The 24,088-nt window shown below is 38.5% G+C and overlaps 1 protein-coding gene across 3 annotated transcripts in view; it reads left to right on the top strand.

Moving 5' to 3' along the window:
- The window catches only part of pum3 (pumilio RNA-binding family member 3), a 48,075-nt gene extending 25,995 nt beyond the window's left edge, over window positions 1-22,080 (top strand). For all 3 annotated transcript variants that reach the window (XM_057819286.1, XM_057819288.1, XM_057819287.1), the window contains 15 exons: window positions 3,784-3,982; window positions 4,662-4,737; window positions 4,821-4,914; window positions 5,152-5,218; window positions 5,292-5,466; window positions 10,632-10,735; window positions 11,319-11,397; window positions 11,586-11,684; window positions 11,934-11,987; window positions 16,613-16,693; window positions 16,770-16,912; window positions 17,015-17,237; window positions 17,325-17,412; window positions 19,604-19,694; window positions 21,350-22,080. In XM_057819286.1, the coding sequence (XP_057675269.1) occupies window positions 3,784-3,982; window positions 4,662-4,737; window positions 4,821-4,914; window positions 5,152-5,218; window positions 5,292-5,466; window positions 10,632-10,735; window positions 11,319-11,397; window positions 11,586-11,684; window positions 11,934-11,987; window positions 16,613-16,693; window positions 16,770-16,912; window positions 17,015-17,237; window positions 17,325-17,412; window positions 19,604-19,694; window positions 21,350-21,473 (1,697 nt within the window). In that variant the 3' untranslated portion in view covers window positions 21,474-22,080. The remainder of the gene's footprint in view (window positions 1-3,783; window positions 3,983-4,661; window positions 4,738-4,820; window positions 4,915-5,151; window positions 5,219-5,291; window positions 5,467-10,631; window positions 10,736-11,318; window positions 11,398-11,585; window positions 11,685-11,933; window positions 11,988-16,612; window positions 16,694-16,769; window positions 16,913-17,014; window positions 17,238-17,324; window positions 17,413-19,603; window positions 19,695-21,349) is intronic.
- The last annotated feature ends 2,008 nt before the right edge of the window (window positions 22,081-24,088 follow it).

Here is a 24,088-nt window from a genome sequence, read left to right on the forward strand (position 1 = left end):
TTTAAAACTGTTTCATCATTTAAAGATAGATTCAAGTCAAGATTTTGCCGATTTAGGAGTAAAAAGTTAATTAGGTTCGCTACAACAGAGCCTTCCAGAGCCTAGTTCTCTATACATGTTCTAACGCCGCCGTCGTCTGTCATTTTGCATCTAGTTCTACATATATGTGATATCTACTGTAGCATGATTGTGGCCGTATGTTTGCAGCAACTACCAACTAGGCGTTGTTTGTTGCGGCTGTCGGCTGCAGTCAGGTATTATTGTTTTGTTATTTAGCGGCATGAGTTGAACATGATATTCACTCTCGGTCCGTTCCTCATTGCGTCCCGAAGACCGCGCTGACTGTTTTAGTTCCGCTTTACCTGGTATAATTCAGTAATGGGAATTTGGATATATGTGAATCGTTCTCGAATCTTCCATGGCCGAATCGCCAATAATCTAAGAATCGGAAATTTCGCACGCCTTTACTGAACACGCTGGAGTTAACTCTCGTAGCTGGTGGGAAATGTTCAAGACTATGTTTACTAACCTTTAAGTTTGTATAAATGTGAAATCATATTAGAGGTATTGCCTCCTTGGCAGTCACCCTCCGCAAACATGTTTTCCATGTCTGTTAGCCCTCCTCCTCGAAGCTGCGGCCGTCTGTAAATTTTCTCGAGCTGAAGTATTCCCAAACCAGCGATTTCGTTTCCTTCGATGGGAGGGGGCTGCCCTCATGTAGCACAGCTGACTGACTGACACTGAGCAACAAATGGTGGGGAGGGTTGAGCCTTGCAGCTGCAAGCGAGGAATCTCTCTATGCATTTTTGGGACAAAAAAACGCTAATACGTTAGGGACGGTATGACAGAAAATTTTTGCGGTTTTGAAACCTTGATGTTTTCATACCATGGTATACCTTGAAACCGGTAATCGGTTACATGGTAGTCTTCGCTCTGATTTAATATCGTGTGGCCAGGTGTGTTTAATGTATTGAAAGTTGAAACCACGCACCGCTCAACTGGCGACTAAACATGTTCATTCGCTCTCTCCCAGTTAAAATGAATTGGTTGTCGAGTGACGTCAATGTTAGCCAATAAGTAAACATGAGTTAACACTGGTTCTATTAAAAAATGTAGTCTAGTGGGAAAATCTGTTTGTTTGTTGTTTTTTTTTTTTTAATGATAGGTCAATTCTTTGATAGAGCTTATCGATTACTTTTTGGCATATGAACTATCATTTTATTTCACTATATCTGTATATTGTCACACGTAGGGTTGGGCATCGAGCATCGATGGGATCCGGTTCTAACACTCCGATGCTCCTGAACCTGTTCGAATTTTAACATTTCGATTTCATGTTTTGATGCCCTGGCCACCGAGCGAAAAAAATTGCTGCCGAAAACCACGAAAAAGAATCCACAAGAAGCGTGTGTTTGTGCATTGCAACTTGATTACAACCATGGACACCGTGTAGTGGCGCTCAAAAGTTTAGCTCAACTTTAAAAAAAAAAAAAAAAAAAAAAAACGACCAGTCAGCTCAGTGCAAGATTTGCAACACAACTACAGTGCCTTGCAAAAGTATTCGGCCCCCTTGAATCTTGCAACCTTTCGCCACATTTCAGGCTTCAAACATAAAGATATGATTTTTTTTTTTTTTTGTCAAGAATCAACAACAAGTGGGACACAATCGTGAAGTGGAACAACATTTATTGGATAATTTAAACTTTTTTAACAAATAAAAAAACTGAAAAGTGGGGCGTGCAATATTATTCGGCCCCTTTACTTTCAGTGCAGCAAACTCACTCCAGAAGTTCAGTGAGGATCTCTGAATGATCCAATGTTGTCCTAAATGACCGATGATGATAAATAGAATCCACCTGTGTGTAATCAAGTCTCCGTATAAATGCACCTGCTCTGTGATAGTCTCAGGGTTCTGTTTAAAGTGCAGAGAGCATTATGAAAACCAAGAAACACACCAGGCAGGTCTGAAATACTGTTGTGGAGAAGTTTAAAGCTGGATTTGGATACAAAAAGATTTCCCAAGCTTTAAACATCTCAAGGAGCACTGTGCAAGCCATCATATTGAAATGGAAGGAGCATCAGACCACTGCAAATCTACCAAGACCCGGCCTTCCTTCCAATCTTTCTTCTCAAACAAGGAGAAAACTGATCAGAGATGCAGCCAAGAGGCCCATCATCACTCTGGATGAACTGCAGAGATCTACAGCTTAGGTGGGAGAGTCTGTCCATAGGACAACAATCAGTCGTACACTGCACAAATCTGGCCTTTATGGAAGAGTGGCAAGAAGAAAGCCATTTCTCAAAGATATCCATAAAAAGTCTCGTTTAAAGTTTGCCACAAGCCACCTGGGAGACACACCAAACATGTGGAAGAAGGTGCTCTGGTCAGATGAAACCAAAATTGAACTTTTTGGCCACAATGCAAAACGATATGTTTGGCGTAAAAGCAACACAGCTCATCACCCTGAACACACCATCCCCACTGTCAAACATGGTGGTGGCAGCATCATGGTTTGGGCCTGCTTTTCTTCAGCAGGGACAGGGAAGATGGTTAAAATTGACGGGAAGATGGATGCAGCCAAATACAGGAACATTCTGGAAGAAAACCTGTTGGTATCTGCGCAAGACCTGAGACTGGGACGGAGATTTATCTTCCAACAGGACAATGATCCAAAACATAAAGCCAGATCTACAATGGAATGGTTCAAAAATAAACGTATCCAGGTGTTAGAATGGCCAAGTCAAAGTCCAGACCTGAATCCAATCGAGAATCTGTGGAAAGAGCTGAAGACTGCTGTTCACAAACACTCTCCATCCAACCTCACTGAGCTCGAGCTGTTTTGCAAGGAAGAATGGGCAAGAATGTCAGTCTCTCGATGTGCAAAACTGATAGAAACATACCCCAAGCGACTTGCAGCTGTAATTGGAGCAAAAGGTGGCGCTACAAAGTATTAACGCAAGGGGGCCGAATAATATTGCACGCCCCACTTTTCAGTTTTTTATTTGTTAAAAAAGTTTAAACTATCCAATAAATTTTGTTCCACTTCACGATTGTGTCCCACTTGTTGTTGATTCTTGACGAATAATTAAAATTTTATATCTTTATGTTTGAAGCCTGAAATGTGGCGAAAGGTTGCAAGGTTCAAGGGGGCCGAATACTTTTGCAAGGCACTGTATATCATGCAAAGGTGACTGCACCACCAATATGATTAAACACCTCCGGCTTCATGGTATACAATTGCTGAGCGCCAAGTGCATAGCTGAGTGCTGCGTATTTGATACACTCCGCCAGTGTTCTGACAAATTTTGCACCCCACGAATGCAGCGGTTCCATTCCATTAAGACTGGGAAGGGCGAAAGAATGTTCGTTCACTTGAAACCACAGCATTCACAGTCACTCTTTCCGATTTTCGGGCCATTTACAGGTCACTCTCTGTTCATTTTAGGGCCTATTCATTCCCGGGTTACTTCCCGTATTGTAACCCAACATCAAAAGAAATGACCCATAAAATGCCCCAAATCAACAGGAAGTGACTGAAAACCAACAGGTAATGACCTGAAATGGCCCAAAATTACCTAATTGCCTGGCATTGGTATGCTTATAATATTTTAAATTAATTAAAAATATAAGTCATGGCACATTTAGACAAGCAACAATAATTCCTCTGGACGATTTGGAATCCCAATTCCCACTAGCATCTGCCGCCACACGCTTATGTTTGAAACTATTCAACAAACTATTGAAAGTATACGAACTACTTTTAATAATTTGTGTATGACCAGTTCCCCAGGCAAAGAAGCTCAAAAAAGGTGAAATTACACCTAAAAAGAAGAAGCAGGGAGCGCATCAGACAGATGAAGAGCTGAAGAAAAACAGGCTGCAGAAGAAGAAAGACCTGAAGAAGAGCAGACAACAAGCAGATCGAAAGGATATGTACCAGATCATCAATCAGGCCAAACAACTGTGGGGAGACCTAAGAACGTAAGCACGCACTCATTCGCATAAACAGTAATGAAAGTTTGAGCTGGATTTGTGAATGAACTATAACTATAGCAGCGGTTCTAAACCTTGCTAAAGGTACCGAACCCCACTAGTTTCATATGTGAATTCACCAAACCCTTTGGAATTAGATAATAAAGCATTTTTTTTCAAATTCAAAACGGAAGTTGGCAAGCTCATAATTTAGCAAATTCCTATCCAAAATTCTTCTCATTTTGAAAGCATGTTTTATAATCAAGTCAAAATTTAAGACCACGCTGCCCATTGGCCTGTTGTATTCTCTCTTCCCAAGGTCGAGTCAACCTTCCACTGAGCAAACCAGTTCCTCCTCCCATCAGATCGAGGACTAGCAGTAATAAAAAAAAAGGATTAATCCTATAAATTGGGAGCAAACAAGTCCAAAACTTGGTCTAATAAGCCATTTTGCCTAAATTTAATCAGCGTACGAAGATAGAGCTCTGTTTCTTTACCTTCGCAAAACCCCTTAGACTTACTCACCGAACCCATGGGGCTGGATCGAACTGAGGTTAAGAACCGTTGATCTATAGTTTAGATTTGCTGCTTGTTTTATTGACATTATATGATAATTAGTCCCTTGTTATTCTTATATATGAAGAATCCTATTTTTTGTGACCCTTTGTTCATTTCTGTGTGCCCACAGGAAGAAATGTGACAGTGATTTGAAAAGGAAGCTAATGAAGGATCTTCATGACCTGATTAGAGGGAAGTATAAACAGGTACTTGTCTGTTCATTAAAACCAGTTCACGGTTACGTGATCTTTGTGTCTACGTGCTAAGAACCATTATCTCCCTCTATTAGATGGCGTATGCTCACGACTCTGTACGAGTGCTGCAGTGTTTTATCCAGTGGGGTAGTCACGAGCAGAGACAAGAAGTGTTTGATGAACTTAAAGGTGAAGTCTTTTTAGAGTAACTTTCTGTATCTGACCATCTGTCCGTACTACCTGCAATAGATAATTCCTTAATGTAGAGTTATGTCGTTTTTTGTTTTGTTTTGTTTTGTTTTTTGTAACGCGACAGGCATAATTCGATTTTGTCAGCCATTTCGTTGTGTACATTTGTGAGAGAAAGTATCACACTGAAAAAATACAAGCTTTGTTTGCTTACGTATGTCGCTTTGTCTCTCGCAGATGATGTCATTGATTTATGTAAATCACAGTATGGCAAACACGTGGTGAAGAAGTTACTGATGTATGGGTAAGTTTCTCTCTCGTTATAATGATTATTGTTGTTGTTATTGTCTTGACACCAATTGTATTTGCCCCTATAGGAACAAGGAACTGGTAGCGGCTGTGATGCAAACCTTTAAAGGTAACGTGCGACCACTGCTTCGCCACGCTGCCGCTTCCGCAATCATTGAGTACGCCTACAACGACAAAGCTGTGCTTGCACAGAGACTCATGCTAACTGAGGAACTGTATGGCAATGCCTTCACCATCTGCAAGGTACGCTCACACAACCAGACTCTATCTGCCATACCTAATTTTCAAGTACCGTATTTTCCGCAGTTAAAAGCCTTCTATTTTCTCAAAAGCCAGCAGCAGTACGCCTTATAATCAGATGTGCCTTATATATGGATCAATATTGGTTAACCCTTGAGAGTCGAAGGACGCGCCGGCGCGTCCTCAGCGCACGTCGTCTTTGAAGCGCCCTCACGTTTTAATTATGTCACCCACATGCCGTTGGTTGGTCTCGTTTTAAAGTGCGGAAATTGCGGTTTACTCTCGTTATTATTTGAAGTCAATCGACCAACTAGAACGTGAGATATTGTCATTTAAGTTTTATAGTTTTATTGTCCTCTCAAAAAAACATTAAAACGCTGCATGGATCATTTGTTTATGTCTATATTTCCATCATTTCTTGTCCTTTTTCAAAACGGAAGCTCCATGAAAAAAACACAAATCAAACGAACCCTTTCGAAGTCACAGTGGAAGCACAAAATGCGTTTTTTTTTTAATAAATATAACTGCCGTGCGAGGTTCTACCGAACGAGAGGGAGGAGTGTTCTGAAGCAGCGAGGTGGCGAGCGACGGCCGTTTGGATCGAGCAGCGACTTTGTGTGACTTTGACAATGAACGGAAAACTAAATTTAGCGCAAGCAATTGTGCTTTTTGATCAACTTGAGGAAGAGGATGGTCCAAATTCGTCATCATCGTCTTCTTCGGAAGAGTCCTCGAGTGAAGATAGTGACGGATTTGAACACGTGGGTGACGCCATCGACGAGCAGAGGTAAGCCAACTCCCTTTTTTTTTTTTTTTTTTAATGCTGAAAACGTTTCTTTTGAAAGTTTCTTTTGATATTGCAAGACAAAGTTAATTTTGATGCAATATAAGTGTGTGTTTGTGTATATAATAATAAAATGTGCATATCAGATCAAAGTCGTACGTGCACTGTGGGTATCCCAGGCAGGAATTTATAATTTGTGGTGTTCTTCTTTCTATATGAAGATTAGGGATGTAGCACATATTCAGCTATGGTATTCTTTCTATTGTCATACATATAGATTTCCATTATTATTTATTGCTGTATATATTTATATTTTATACTTTATTATTTTCATAAATACTGTTTTTCATGTACATTTATAGTGACAATGAAAGTAAAGTGAAATGTAGAAGGGTGGAAAGAGGACCGACACCCCATGGAAGTGTGAGCTGTGTGATGTAGCCGTGTCTAATTCCAGGACGAAACTGCTTTTCGGAGTGGCATGCCTGAAAAAAATTTAACTTGTTTATTGTAAATATTTTTGAAAATGCTTTTTTTTCCCCCCAATGTTATATATATATTTTTTTCCCACAATCAGTCTTCTCAATTTGTGTATATAAATGTGTGTTCAAGAAGCTTGATTGTGTGTACATAGTTTTCATCAGGTGATGGGCCGCAATACCTAAACTCATAAAGAGATGGCCTCTAAACACTTTTTGTGTTAGATGGTATATATTTTTTCACTGTTCTTCACTGTTTGTTCTGCTGTATATAACCTGTTTTGACTAGAGCATGTATAAAGGCAAAAAACGCCTATGGCTATACCTGTTGTTTATGTTGAATTGTCAAATATAAGACTATTAATTCTAAATTTTTTTGGTTGAATGTTCATCCTAACATGTTGAATAAATATTACAAAGTTTCAAAACTGTTCGTTACGCATGTTTGGTTGTCAATTGGACATCAATATTAAAAATTTTGACAAAACGATTTTGGAATTTTTGGTCTTTTTGGGCCCAAAATGATGATTTATAATTGGTCAGTGAAGGAAACAACAGTTTGGACATGAAGTTCAAGGTGTCACAAAAAAAGGGACCAAACCAGGCCATCGTAAACAATTCTTTCTTTGAAATATAAAGGCAACTTCAAAGGCATGCAAAATCAGACAAAATAGGCCCAGACCTTAAAGGGTTAATCATGACATGACATTCTATTGAGCATAACGCCATCTAGTGGATGCATAAAGCTACTGCAACTACAACAATGGGGTAACCCCAAAACAAGCTTTTAACAATGCAATAAAACCAAGAGTGATGGAAGAAAATATTTTATTCATAGTAATTGGAACCTTAAAACATGCCATTTAAGAAAAATAATGGAATTTTCATTTAAGAATTATGTTCTTTAAATGGCGTCTTCTTGCATGAATTCATTCTTGAAATCTGCTGTTGACCACTTAAACAAAAAACTGGAATTTTTGCATATTGGCAGACATGCGCAAGTGGCAGCACTGTGAGACCGCCACCTTGAGTACACAATATGCCATTTTAGTAACCATGGTAAAATCAGGATGAAATTCACAGTAGGAATCAATAGCAGATTTCAAGAATGCATTCGTTCAGGAGGACGTCATTTAAAGAATGTCATTTTTTCAGTGAAAATTCCATCATTGTTTCTTAATTGGTATGTTTTAAGGTTTCAATCCCTATAAATTACTTTTTCTTGAATTACTCTTGGTTTTATTAGACTTAAAACATTTTTTTTTTTTTTGGTTCACCCCGTATATGGATCAATATTGGTTATTCACGGCATGACATTCCCTTTAGCGCAGCCCCGTCTAATTGATGCATAACGCAACCACTACTACTACTGCGCCTTATAATGCAGTAAACCCTCCAGTGGTACCTCGACATGCGGTCGCTTCAACACACGATTTCCCTACATACTGTATATACCTTTTTCGACATCCGACTAAAAAGTTACTCGCCATTTGTTTCTACATCTGACAAAATGCTCGAAATACGACGATTTAGGACAGCTTCGCAGTTTGTTTTTGCTGCGGACGCACGGCGGATTTTCTTGTATGAGAAATGAACATGGGTTCCAAGAAGGTTAGTGCAGGTGGTGAAAAAAAAAGTAAAAAGGTGACTCTTACCATTGAAATGAAGATGGAAATGATTGAAAAATATGAGCGTCGTGTGCCCGTCTGTGAACCGGCTCGACAATACGACCGTAGAATGTCTACGATCTCGATGGACATCCTTCGACCTCCGTTTGCCAGTCTTTATAAGTTAAGGTTAAAATCTTTATTGTGCAGGGTACCCGCGGGTTATTAAAAGTATTAAAAAAGCATTGAATTTAGTTTTCCATTATTAAAGGTATTAAAAGTATTAAATTAGCTGTCATAAGTCTGGAATTTTTTCACCGTGGTTTTAATTTTCAAGAACATCTCAGTGCAACCTAAATTATATCCGTGACGAAGTTTTTTTTTTTTTTTTTAAATCCATAACGAAGATGACGCGTAGAATTTTTACGATGCACTGCACCTCGTGCGTGCGCGCCGTTAGCATCATTAGCATCAACATCACAACATCAGGCAGTCGCACAGTACTGTGTGCTAACGCAAGGAACTGCTCAGATGCCTTACTTGTTATGTTCGACGAAAGCCTCAACAAGACAACCAAGTCCAAACAGTTGGACCAGCATGTGAGGTATTGGATCGGCGACCAAGTCGCATCCAGATACTTTGGGTCGCAGTTTATGGGTCATGCGAAGGCAATGGACCTGCTTAACATTTCAAAGTAAGTTGCCAATTTCTCCAATTAAAATGTGTTAGATGCAAATAATGTATTTCTGCACGGTTTGCCTTTCAAATGAATGTGAATTTCGCAGTTTTAACTCAAGAGTTAGCCATGTTCAATGGGGTATTGGCAGTTGCACTAGCCTTAGCATGGATAAACCGGAGTCGTAGATTCACCATCACTCTCAAATACTCAACACAGTTGACACAGTCTATTATTGGAACGAGTGCGGGGTAACGTTGATCTGAATAACATGGCATGGTGATAGGCAAATTATGATGTAGGTGATAGTAAAACACCTCCTGGTATATTTAAATGTTTTTCTTGATTAAATAAGAGTATGGATTTTCTCTATCTGATTAAAAGAAATGTCTTCAATAGCTAACAAAGGATAAACATGTGTTTTGTATACTTCTTGTAATGTGATTAGAAAAAAACGATTACCAAGGGAAATGGTCATGCGTAGCTTTTTTATTTTGTGGTAATTAATGGTAAACTACTGCCATTTAGTAGCTGTTTTTTAAACTTTCACTGCCAATTGCAAGCACTTTAGAGTTAAGGTGGCCAACTTGACAATCAACTACCTACCACCTTGACTAGGTCCTCTTAAAAGGGAAACCTGTTGTATTGCAAATGTAATTTCTGAAGTTGCTTTACAATAATAGTGTAAAATCCATTTTATCCTGGGGAGAGAAAATTCTGAAAGACCTTATATTTAAATGTGTTTTAATTGTATCTTCAATAAATGTGCATTCTTTTGTCAAACACACTTAGTAATTGAGGTTAAATTTGATGTTCAATGCTTTATTTTTTTAATATGATTCAATATTATCTAAATAATGGGTGCGAGAAAAGTATTAATTTTCAGTTGAAATGGCATTAAAAAGGTCTTAAAAGTCTTGAATTTAGATTTATCAATCCTGGGGGGACCCTGTTGTGGTAACATCGCCAAAGAAACTGCCCGCTTCGTCAGGTTTTTAATCATTTATTTCAGAACTTCTGCTACACAGCACGCCTACTGTCCGCCGCAGTTGACAACAACAGAACATTAAAAGGAAAAGTTAAAGCTCTACCACACCTATCTCACAGTCTCATCAGCCACACGGTGCGTTCAGGACAGCACGCAAAACACATCCGCCACATTAGAACCTGGTTTGTTACACTATTACAGGAACTATTAATATTATTATCATACTGTGTTATTATTCCGATTTTTATTTATAATCTATTTTTTGCAGTGTGCAATTGCCATTTGTAATAGTACCAGCAGTATTTATTAAGGATTGAGGGTAGGTTTTCGGGCTATGGAACGAATTAATGGAATTATAATGTATTCTTATGGGAAAATCCTGCTCGACATACGACTATTTCGACTTACAAACAAGTTCCTGGAACAAATTAACATCGTATGTAGAGGTACCACTGTATAGAAGACAGTTTTAAAATAGGCCATTCATTGAAGGTGCGTCTTATAGTCCTAGGCGCCTAATAGTGCGGAAAATACAGTACTTGCATTCCAAATCCTTGTGGCCTTTTTGCTAATGCCGGTTTTAAAAAAATTCTAAGCTGTAAGCCTCCATTTTTTTATCTTACCATGTGTGCAGACATCGATTTGCAACACCATCGAGAAGGTGGCAGAGGCTAACCCTGACAAGCTGAACCAAATCATCACTGATATGAAGCAAATTCTTACCCCAATGGCACAGAAGTAAGACAAAATTCAGTCATCATGCATCCTGTATACAAACAATGAACTGTATTAAAGATAATCTTCCTATACAAAGATAACTAGTATTTAGAGTCTGGGAAAATGTAAGTAAAGCTTAACCCCTTCGTGCCTATTGTCGCAAATTACAGACATTCCAGATCAAAGCAGCCTCAATGGTTTTTTTTTTGTTTGTTTTTTAAACCATAGATGGTCTACTATTGCTATTTTGCTCCACATATAAAACAATTCTATTATGTTTTCTTTTGTATTTATTTACTTAAAGGGAAATCACAAGTGAAAGATTTTTAAATCATTCTCATTCTCTGCCATTCACAGTGATAGACATACAATCCATTTGAACTGGGATGGCTGGCATTGTGTGATCGTGTTTCACTGCCATTCTGCCATTGACGGCGATAGACGTCCAATCCAATTTGACTGGGGGACTGACAGCGATCCCTCCCAATCAAAATGGATTGAACACCTGTCACCATCAATGGCAGCTAATGAATAAATTTTATTGAAATTTAGCATCAATGGGTTCACGTGGCATTGCATCAACATGTGCTGTTTTATTTTTCAGAGAGCAGGTCATCAAACACTCTCTAGTCCACAAAGTCTTCCTGGACTTCTTCCTCTTAAGTACTGATAAACAACGAGCGGTAAGTGTATATTCTTCTATTACATAAAGGTTGTCATCTCATCATTGGTTGTTAAATCCATGTTTATTCAGTAGCAAGCTGACAACAGTCTTATTTTCACTTGTATATTCAAAGTTTAAATTTAATTGTGTGTGCCTGAATGTGTTCTTTATGAACCTTTTTCTCCTGTATGGTGTCACTGTAAACAGGAGATGATTGAGTCAATAAGGGAGTCCGTTGTCTACATGGCTCACACCCACGATGGAGCTCGAGTGGCCATGCACTGTCTGTGGCATGGTACTGCTAAGGTATGCACACTCAAAGGCCATTAATCTATCATTATTATTTTGGCACCATATATAGTGTAGTGAAAGCAATTGGAACTGAATTGATAAAACAATTAGATTATTTCATAAAATACTTGCTAACAACTGTTAATAAACCAATAGTTTTAGTCAATTACACTATTGTGGTCAGCACAAACCATTGTTTTCAATGACCTTCTTTTTTTTTTTTTTTTTTTTAAATAAAGTTAAATTATTTAATTTGTGTTTCAGGACCGAAAAGTCATCATCAAAACAATGAAGACATACATGGTGAAGTTTGCTACGGTGGGTTCTCACACAATTATTATTGTTGGTCATCGGCACCTTTTAGCAACTTTGTGTCACTTTTCTTGCATTGCTAAAAGACTAATATGTAGAGGTGGGTAGTAACGCATTACATTTACTCCGTTGCATTTACTTGAGTAACTTTTTGAGAAAAATGTACTTTTAATAGTAGTTTTACTAAGCCATACGTTTAACATGAATACATTTGTGAAGAAGAAACGCTACTCTTACTCCGCTACTTGGGCTACGCTAGTTGTTACATTCTCATAGACCTCTATATTCTACATACAGTATTACATTTTACTTCTTTTACTCCATATCACAGACAGAGCTTTTTGCGTTGAAAATTCTTGTGAAAAAACTGACTGATTCTTGGTTTAAAGCACACACAAAAAAAAACGGACAGTTTGCATTTGTTTTACGTAAATATGTCGAACTTGCCGCTAGTCTTTAATTTACTGTGGCGGACCCCTTAATACAACAAAGACCTTTTTGCATTGAAAGTTCTTGTGAATAAATGCTTAAATCCATGAATTCTTTATAGATGTGGACGTAAAACAGTCTCTGTTCTAGGTTGAAAGCAGAAAAACGTGCAGTTAGCATTTATTTTACGTAAATATTGCGAACTACGATCCTAATCAATAAGCAAATTAGCGGCCGCCATATCACAGACAGAGAGCTTTTTGCGTTGAAAATTCTTGTGAATAAATGCTTAAATTCCTGAATTCTTTATAGATTTGGACTTAAAATGGTCTCGATTCTTGGTTAAAAGCAAAAAACCGTGCATTTAGTATTTATTTTACGTAAATATGGCGAATGTGCTGCTAGTCTTTAAGCCAATGTGGCGCCGCCTTATCACAACAAAGCTTTTTATGTTGAAAATTCCTGTGAATAAATGGTTAAATCCCCCAAAATTTTTATGGATATGGATATAAAACGGTCTCGATTCTTGGTTAAAAAAACGGGCAAATAGTTCTTTTACATAAATATTGCAAACTATAATGCCAATGCTGTAGCGACTAATTTCTCCTATTGATTTTTTTCACGTTTCAACATGCATTGCATGGTATAAAAAATATAATTAATTACCTTGAATCCTTGAACAAATCACTCTTGAGCTAATGCTTCCTGTTTGTATGCAGTACAGCTTTTGTACTTTATCAACCTAAATCCGGTGTTAGATGGCTGCATGTTACCGACTGCTAATAAATGAAGCGGAGTGTGGGACGGCCCCCTTCGGGAAGGCATGACGCAGTGAATGGCGAATGTGTCATGTCAATACATTATGAAGTCTATGATACCAATCAGACTCAATCTTGCCGTTCTATGATCACGCCGGTGTAGGTACACGATCCGCTCAGGCTGCACAATCTGCTTGGGGGCCTGCGCTTGACAGTGACGTTCCTTTATTCTCGCGAAATAATTGGCCCAAGAGTAGAAATGCACACCCAGAGCAGTACTCTCCTGTAAAATGCGTGTTTAAAAGTGTGACAGTTGTTCTTGAGAGTCGTAGTAATGCATTCGCTTAAAAGTGGGAGTTAAAAAAAATACGTATGTTAAGCGATTGATGAGCTCACACACAGAGATGATTATTAACTAATTAAACTAATTAACTTAATTAAATGTAAAAGTTAATAAATTTGGGCCCATCACTGTCAATCTCTAAAACTAGTTAAAAAAAAAAAAACACGAATGTAAACAACAAAGATGGTTGATGGCGACAACTAGTTTTTTTTTTTTTTTGGCCATTTATAAAACATTTTGACCAGCAGCAAACTTGCCTTTTCATAAGCCATCAAAAAGTGGTGGAAAAAAGACAGTTGGGATAAATTGCACACACTGTAACAGCCTTCATTAGTTACATCTTTGCTTAAAGGCAATATAAAAAATATCAATTCATTAAGCTATTACAATGTTTGATAAAAAAATACATGGCACCACAAACAAACTTAATTCAACTTGATTATTGTGCCACAATACGTTGTCTCGGGCGCCATTTTGTTGAGTGACGTCAGATGAAAGCAACTCGTTAAGTGGTACTCGTTTTTCCCGACTTCCGACTAGGATGTCCCAGTTTGAGTGACATTCCAATTATATTTTTCCTGGTCGGAGGTTAGAAAAGTCCGAATTCCCGCCTTCCCCGAATGCCACACGAGCTTTGTTGTGACGTCATTAGCAGATGCAGGCATCAGAGCAGATTGTGCTCGAGCGAATCGTGTACCTAAACCGGCCTGTTCAATCACAAGGCATCTTTAAAGCACCGTAAAAAAAAAATAGGGATTTGACATGGAGCGCTGCCATCAGCATGACTCGAAAGCGCGGATTTTAACCTCTCCCAGTGGTTATTTGGCACCGATTGACCGTGGAAAACTGGAGATATAATGCTTTTAGTTTCATAATAGGAAATATGTTTTCTTCACTAGAGAAAACTCATGCTCTTTGGATGAATAATGCTTCATTTCTGTAGATTTTTTTTTCAGAATTCAATGGATTTTTTTGTATTTTTTTGGCTTAATGTGGTTATTTAATAGGTTATTGTAAAGCATAACAATAGTTCCAGGGTTTCCCCTAGGATTTTTTGAAGCTGTGGTGGTGGGCTGCATCGGAGTCAGATAGCCTCACTGTCGTGCCGCGGCGAAATTTTTTCTCCCCATGTTTTTGCCCCCCGAGAAGAACCATAACAAAGATATATTTGAAATATTTCATTCAAGCTAACTTTGTAGCTCTCAGCTACGGTACATGTACGTAAAATGCATAGCTGATTACAGCTACGTTACCCTATGTAATAACTTTTTTTCTCGTAGCAATAGTACGACTTACATCTCGTAGTGACCCAGGGGTCAGCAACCCAAAATGTTAAAAGAGCCGTATTTGACCAAAAAAGACAAACTTATACAGTGTATCTGAAGCCGCAAAAAAAGTTGCCTTATATAAGCCTTATAATAAAAGCAACACCGCTATGTATCGATTTTAGCCTACTATTAAAATGACTAAGTTGGCTTCAAATACATAATTAGCCTTCATGATTAAATGTTTATTTTCCCTGCAGTTGATCCAATAGAGATTGCCACACCATTTCACTACTCTGTGGTACGATGCCACCTGAAGTTTAACCTAATGACGATATTAATGAATTGAAAGAATGTTTGTGTCATGTTTGTCCACCTACAGAAACCATATTTAAAAAATATATATTTCCATCCCCCCATCGTTTTCTATTCTCAAAAATCTTTCAAAAAGCTCCAGATACCCACTAGGGCAGCGCTAAAGAGTTGCACACGGCTCTAGAGCCGCGGGTTGCAAACCCCCGTCGTAGTCCTTCTTTTTCCATATATTTAGCTCTAATACGTGCTACATTACCACAACAATAATGGTCCTTCTGTCATCGGAGCCATTTCAAGGAGTAGGGGGGAAATTCTAATAGCCGTGTAAAGATTTTTACTACGGTAGTTAGGGTGAGAAGATGAATAGTTTTTTGTTGTTGTTGTTGTTCTTGAACTACATTTACACAAAAGACAGTCGCATGACGCAGACGCATGACAGTCATTTTTGGAGTGTCCCAGAGCTCGCAAAACTTGAAAAAAAGCACATTTAATCACGGTTTCGTCAGCCGTGATTGCATCCGCCGAAACAGCCGGTGTTGTGCCAAAAAATAGCTGCCCCGCGTGAAATGTCCCCCCTGACGGGAGCGCCCACACGTCACTCGTACAAACAGCTTTTTCTTACCAATCGATAGACACGGAAACGACTTTCTTGTACCGTGAATTTGTATTATTTTATTCTGCTTTAACTAATAAATCTTGAATATGTATTATTTTACACCAATTAAGTACACCTGCCCCTCGTTGTCGAAGTTAGCGCGGCGGTGTTCTGGAAATCAAGCAAGGCTCTCGGCGCAAATTCATTCAAACTTGGCTTTCCGTCCAAGACGGCCGTCCAACGCTCACTTTCGCCGAAATGTCCGATCCAAACTACTGTAATGCCCTGGATATGGGGAAGAAGGAGATAAGGCTGTATTGGCTCACCCACTTTATTGTGGTATCAATAATAAAGAAAAACAATTACAAAATAACAGCGGGCTGCTGCGACGTACGACCGCTATCGCTCGCTAGTTCGCCCATTCTCCTTCTCGCTTCCTTCTACGTCACAGCTCGTCTTTTAAGGAGGCCTCGCATAATTACGGACATTGCAATACACAATGAATAGGTTGCCGCTGAACCCTTCACACTAGGCTGCTGCTAGTTTGAAACGGCCTTACATTTTTTAAAAATAATAATTATTTTTAAAAAAAGAACATCTCATTTGCAAGGCGTGGCAGCTTTTATTTTAGTGTGGCGTGCCGCCACAATATCTTGTATGTAAGGGAAACCCTGAGTTCATATAGATAACTTTGTGCTGAGAAAAATATCATTGTTAAAAAAAACATATTAAGCAGTCACAATGTTACTCACTTGTACTTGAGTACATTTTTTGGATGACTACTTTTATTTTAGTAATATTATTTTGAAGTAACACCACTCTTGAGTAAAATTTTTGGCTACTCTACCCACCTTTACAAATATGATTTAAATATTGCTTTAAGTGTTAACATAGTGATGAACTAAAGGGTGGTACTGTTTCTATAGGGGGAGTTTGGTCATCTGGTTCTTCTCGCCATATTTGACTGCGTGGATGACACCAAACTGGTCAAACAGGCTGTGTTATCCGTAAGAATCAGATTTTGTTTCCATGTGTCCTTTGCTTGGTAGATAAGCACGTGTCACATGTTTTATACTTTTCCAGGAGCTCATGTCCTCTTTGGAAGAAGTCATCAGTAACAAATACGGCAAGAAAGTTCTGTTGTACTTGCTCAGCCCAAGAGACCCTGCTCACCTGCTGCCTGAAATCATTAAGGTGCTGGAAAGCGGAGATGGCAACACACACAGGTCTGGCATCCTTCAAAGTCAAATTTGGCATGTTAGTGGCAATGTTTGGCATTGTTGTAATTTCCATAGTAATCTGTTGCCCTTTTTCATGCACTCCAACAGTAAAAAGGACACAACTCTCAGAAGGAAGGAGCTCCTGGAGGTCGTTTCCCCGCCGCTGCTCGATTATCTCCGAGACAATGCTGCCGCCATGGTCATGGACAAGGCCACCAGCGTGACGGTTAGTGACATCCTTGCATCAGCCTGCGGTGACTTGCGGCCCGCCATGGTAGCTGTAGCTCAGCTGGCCAATCAGGAGCTGGTACCAGGAGGTGTCCAAGGACAGGTCAGTGTTAACAAATGTCTTCAATTGAGCTTTGTGATATTTATTGACTAATACAACCTGTCAAAAAATTTGAAAACTCTTTTCTAGCTCCACATGGCGGAACATCCCGCTGGACACTTGGTGCTCAAATGGCTCATAGAACAGGATGTCAGTCTGATCGAAGCTGGGAAAGAAGGTGACTGCCACACAATTTTTGCAAGTGTTATCTACTGTATGTGCTCATGGGATAATAGTAATGTTTTATCACCTGATAGCATGTTGTGAAACAGTTTTTGGTGAATAACACTTTCCAATTTATAAAAAAAAAAAAAAAAAATCTAACAGTTGTGACATTACTAGGGTTTACATGACCAAAGAGTGAGGTTGCTGTATGCTGCATTACTACCTACTTGTCAAATGTTGTACAACTGCACCCTCAATAGGATGCAAGTTGTATAACATACAACCTGCAACATTAATAAGCGCGTAGAACTTCACCTAACGTTGTCCTTATTTTGTGTCCTCTTGCGGCAATGCCTGCTAAAACTTTGGTAATACTGATATATTTAATTATATATAATCAGTGGTGGAATGTAACGAACTAAACATACTGTATTACTGTACTTATGTTAAGTACAGATACACAAAAATGTATTTGAGTACAAATATGAAATGGTACTTTTTACTTTACATTTTACAGCAGGAATTTGTTCTTTTTACTCCACTACTTTTCAAATTGTCGCCTGCATTACATGTTATTTTCTCTTTTTTCCCCTCATTGTGAATTGATAGTTTTGTTTTCATGCCTCCGATGCAATCGATAAACCACGTGCAACTATACCGTAAACGAGCACTAGAGGCCGAAACACGAGTACAAGCAAGATTAGGCAGGTGAACAAGATATTGACCAATAAAAACAGTACAGTAGGTGTCGGTACCTGAGTGTTGCTTGCGATCTGCCGTGAAGTTTTGGAGTTTTTGAGCTTGTTAAGCTTCTGTTTTCATTGCAGATAATTTTGTTTTTTTCTATTCTGCAGAGTTTCAAATAAAACTGAGCAGTCAATGAATTTTCTAGTTCTTTCTTTGAAGATAGGCTCAGATCTCTATTAATATCATATTTTTGGATTGGGAGAAAGTACTTTTACTTGTAAATTCTAAAGCAAATTCCTTTGTACTTGAGTATTTTTTGGAATTTGCATCTGTACTTAAGCACAAACTTCATAATGTATTGACGGGCCGTGGGGCCGATTCATAGGGGGCCTATCGCCCTCAAAGCTGACCGAGTGAAAAAACGAAGAGCTTTTTCTGTTGAAAATTCTTGTGAATAAATGCTTAAATCCCTGAATTCTTTATAGATGTGGACGTAAAAAGAGTCTTGATTCTTGGTTAAAAGCAAAAAGCGTACAGGTAGCATTTATTTTACGTAAGTATTGCGTACCATGAAACTAGTCAGTAAGGAAATTAGCGGCCGCCATATGTAAACCAAGAGCTTTTTCCTGCTGAAAATGTTTGTGAATAAATGCTTAAATCCCTGAATTATTTATAGATATGGACGTAAAACATCTCATTTCTTGGTTAAAAGCAAAAAAAAAAAAAAATGTGCAGATAGCATTTATTTTACGTAAATATTGCGTACCATGAGGCTAGTCAGTGAGGAAATTAGCGGCAGCCATATGTAAACAAAGCGCTTTTTCCGTTGGAAATTCTTGTGAATAAAAGTGAATAAAAGCTTTTTTAAAGATATAATGTAAAACAGTCTCGATTCTTGGTTAAAAGCAAAAAAAAAAAAAAAACGTGCAGTTAGCAGTTCTTTTACGTAAATACTACGAAGTGTAATGCCAATGCTGTAGCGGCTAATTTCTTCCATTGCATTGATTTTTTCTCCACAACGTTTCAAAATGCATGCATCGTACAAAAAATATAATAATTACCTTGAATCCTCGAACAAATCCTGAGCCAATCCTTCCTGTTTGTTTGCGGTACAGCTTTCGTACTTTTTCAACCTGAAGCCGTTGGATTCCTTCAATTGTTGACTAACTGCGACCGACTGCGAATAACTGAAGCGGACTGTGGGACAGCTCCCTACTTGAAGGCGTTGCGCAGTGGCTGGCGGATGTGACCCGTAAATACAATAAGAAGTCTATGACATAAGGGAACAAAAAAAGGGTTCATAATACACCACTGTGTATTATATTTAGCATCACTTGAAAGAAAAAAACACAAGTAAAAGATTTTTAAATCTTGATTTTGGGTGTCAAGGGGTGAAGACTCAAGCATTTTTCCCTTCTTACACCCTACTGTATTGGAGTCATAAGTGTAACTATACATGTACATGTTGAGCTTTCTGCTGAACAAATGCTGAGTAACTAGTCTTTTTTTCCTGCCAGAGCGCTTTTCAAGGATCTTGGTGGACACTGTTGGGATGGAAAATCTGAGGAGTTGGAGCAAAGTCAACAGAGGAGCCATGGTGCTTTGCAGGTCAGTCGGCTTTTATGTTCACATCCTCCAAGTTTTCACAGCTGTCTTCTACAACCCCTAACAAAAAGTATGGAATCACTAGTCTCGGAAAAGCTCTCAGACATTTTATCATGTAAAACAAACTCCGATAAAAAGCTTGAAAAAATGATGAATTAATTCAAAACTCGTTAGCATTCATAAAAACTAAAAGAAATGAATAAAAACATTGTGTTGGTCAGTAAATTAAATTTATAGAGCAAGTGAAGGGAAATATATATGGAATCACTCAATTCTGAGGAAAAAGTATGGAATCATGAGAAACAAACAAAGAAATAATCAAAGCACATCTGTAGTATTTAGTAGCACCACCTCTGGCTTTTATGACAGCTTGCAGTCTCTGAGGCATGGATTTGATCAATATTCTTCATCAATTTGGTGCCAACTCTCTTTGATTGAAGTTGCCAGATCATCCTTGCAGGTCGGAGCTTTGCTGTGGACCATTTTTTTCTCCAATTTCCACCACAGATTATCAATAGGGTTGAGATCTGGGCTATTTGCAGGCCATGACATTAACTGGATGAGTCTTTCTCCAAGGAATGCTTTAACAGTTTTAGCTCTGTGGCATGACGCATTGTCTTCTTGGAAAATGACAAACATAATTTCCATTGAAGGGATACGAAAGCTGTCTAAAATTTCAATGTAAACGTGTGCATTTATTGAAGATTTACCCACAGCCATCTCCCCAGTGCCTTTGCCTGACATGCAGCCCCATATCATCAAGGACTAAGGGAAATTTGATGTCTTCTTCAGGCAGTCGTCTTTGTAAATCTCATTGGAAAAGCACCAACTAAAGTTCCAGCATCAAGAATCTGCATTGGACAAGGTGATGATGCTGGAACTTTTGTTTGGTGCTGTTCCAGTGAGATTTACAAAGATGACTGCCTGAAGAAGACATCAAAATTCCATCCTACCTGCAAGGATGATCTGGCAACTGCAATCAAAGAGAGTTGTCACCAAATTGACGAAGAATACTCAAGTCCATGCCTCAGAGACTGCAAGCTGTCATAAAAGCCAGAGGTGGTGCTACTAAATACTAGAGATGTGTTTTGATTGTTATTTCTTTGTTTCTTATGATTCCATAAGTTTTCCTCAGAATGGAGTGATTCCATATATATTTTCCTTCACTTGCTCTGTAAAATTAATTTACTGACCACCACAATGTTTTTTATTCATTTCTTTTGGTGTTTATGAATGCTAACGAGTTGCACTTTTGAACTAATGCATTATTTTATTCAAGCTTTTTATCGGATTTTGTTCTACATGATAAAATGTCTGAGTGCTAGTCCGAGACTGGTGATTCCATGCTTTTTGCTACGGGTTGTACTTCTCTATCAGCAGTTACAGAATGATGTTTTTTGTTTAAAGCTTTTAAAGAAATATGCACTTGCCTAGCCACTGAATAACATTCGTCACTATTTTTTATGATCAAAGAGTTGCTTTGCGTACAGATTGCCAAACACCTCAACATCCCCACCTTGACGACAACTTAATAAAACAAGTATTTGCAACACAAATGATCACAAATTCATGCGTGAAGTCGTACCAGGCATACATGACAAAATGTTTTGAAGCTGTGAGTAGAGACGACATTTGAAAAATGTCTTGTCTTTCTACAGCCTCCTGAACAGTTGTGACAAGTCTGTTGTGGCAGACGTGAAGACAGCTCTGCAGGACTTTGATCTTGATGGTGCAAACAGCAGCAAGGGTGCTGAAATCCTGCTGGAAAACTTGAGAAAATAGACACTATCATACCAATGGCAGAGCAATAATTTGAATCAAAGTACCGTAGTTGCAAACCGGGACAGTCATGTTATCAACTGGTGAGGATTGGGTCTAAATTTGTTGTGCAAGATATTTAACACCTAAAAGTGGCAAACAGGTCGGACACATAACTTGTCCATCTATGGGTGTGTTTCCAAGTTAATAAGGCTCATCTATTTGGAGAGACTGAAAGTTTAGATGAGCTTTGAATTGTGTACAGTCATCTAATTGAACCAACACACCCAAACAAATGATGCATGCAGCGTACGATAATATGCTAAGCTAAATGAGAAGGTTTTGGCTAGAAGACGAATCAAGTCAGTCAATTAGCCAAATAGGCTGCTTTCCCAAAAACATCATTTCAAAACTGTGACCTAACATAAAGGCAGTCTTCTGCATCCAGCTTGATCTGCTCTGTGTAAATAGGTTATTTGGTATGAGACGATTGAAAAAGTTAGAGAAATTGTATTCAGCTGTAATGTTCTAATGTAAAGTATTAACCTTTTTTTGTCCTTTTCATGACAAATTGATTTTTTGTGATACTATAATACACAAAGCTGAAATAAAAGATACCCAAAGACTTTTATTTTCAGATTACAATGTCTATTGATTCCAGTTGATCAGTGTGAATGTTGTGTTGCACTTCTGAGTATGTTACATTTTTACCAATGTCTGATAAATGTCCCGATGTGCTTTCAATGGTCATCTTTCCCCTCAGGAGTCACCACAGCGAATGTTGTCTCCACCTAACCCTGTCCTCTGCTCTCACCCCAATTACACACGTCATCTTTAACTGCATCCATAAACCTCTGGTCGTCCTCTAGACCTCCTGCCTGACATATGGAAATTCAGCATCCTTTTGCCAATATACTCACCATCTCAGTCTTACCTCTCTGACTTTATCTCCAAATCCACTAACATGCACTGTCCCTCTGATATGCTCAGTCTCCAGACCAAACATCATCGCTGGTCTCACCAGTCATACTTTTCCTTTCATTTTAGCTAGGGGTGCACGATATCCATTTTTTGAAACAGATGCCGATATCGATGCGATAAAATATATACAATTTTTAAATGTAAATTCAACTGAGTTTTAGAACACCTGTAGGTAAAAAATACTAGTGGTGGATTCAGCATAGATTTGCTTTTGACCTAACCAGAATTTTCATGATGATATGAACATTATAAATTACAAAAACTCCGCTGCACGCCTTCTCACCTGGACCCCTTATAGGAACCACATTACCCACGTCCTCCACAAATTTCACTGGCTTCCTATTTCATACAGGATTCAGTTCAAAATCATCCTTCTCACTTACAAAGCACTCAATTGGCCCCTCCCTACCTCATAGACCTTTGTCCCCACACTCCCTCCCGTCATCTACATTCCTCTAATGGAAACATCCTCAAACCGCACCGACAAAGAACACACCAAACCTGGGGGGACAGAGCCTTCTCCGTTGCTGCCCCCTCCCTTTGGAACTCACTCCCTAAACCCATCCGTACCTGTTCAGACCTTCCCACATTCAAGAAACTTAAAATCTCACCTTTTTAAACTAACTTTTAACTTATAATTATTTTATTGTTTTGTTCACTTTGTTTGCTGTTTTTAACTGTAAAGAGTCTTTGAGCATTGGTAAAAGTGCTCTACAAATAAATTATTATAATGAACAAAACCAACAGTTTTTTTCAAAGTGCCCATATTTCTTTTTTCAAATAAACATAATTTGAGTCAAATCACAAACAATCAGTCAATTTCATTGATGATGTGTTCCCCTGAACAATGAGGACTGAACTACAACAAACATAAACCGAATGGTGCTTTGTCAGCAGATAAAACATTTGATACAACAGGAGAGGCGACTTTTGTGGTCTTGGTCCATTAAACAACTTTATTTAGGACAGCAAACCTATCAACATCCAAAAGGGCTCTCAAGAACTTGTAAACATAACTGTAAAATGCAAACATTTGCTAATTGCCATAGGAAGGTTTATCACTCAGTGATGGAAAAATACGGCCTCTAGAACAGTAACAAAACTTTGCATACTGGCAAAACAGGAGTGGAAACAAAAGCACACATCCCAATCAGACACCGTGCAAAAAATACTATTAATGGGCCCGATAATCTCCGATTTATTGGACCGATAATTATCGTGCACCTCTAATTTTAGCTGAAACCTTTCTATCACACCCGAAACACATCACCACCCATTCCCACCTGCCGGTACGGACCCCCAAAGCGTAAATCTGTAAAGCAGATTTTTAAAAATGTTTTTTTACATTAGAAAAAACAAATGATTGATTTAACAGCATTAGAAAGAAATACATTTTTCCCCAAACTAAAAAAAACCCCTATATGTAGAGTGATCCTTCGTTTTTCACGGTTAATGGGGACCACCCACCGCAAAAATCAGCAAAGTAGAGGTGGAACTTCTTGACAAAAAATAGGGTGTGTTCAATGTATTTATTCAGATTTAACAGCGTTGGAAAGTACGTTTTTTTCCCCGAAATTTTAATAAATGGTTTTTAACCACTGCACATGTTATAATTATGATATATACAGTGCCTTGCAAAAGTATTCGGCCCCCTTGAA

This window comes from Corythoichthys intestinalis, chromosome 17, assembly GCF_030265065.1.
Source record: "Corythoichthys intestinalis isolate RoL2023-P3 chromosome 17, ASM3026506v1, whole genome shotgun sequence".
Lineage (NCBI taxonomy): Eukaryota > Metazoa > Chordata > Actinopteri > Syngnathiformes > Syngnathidae > Corythoichthys > Corythoichthys intestinalis.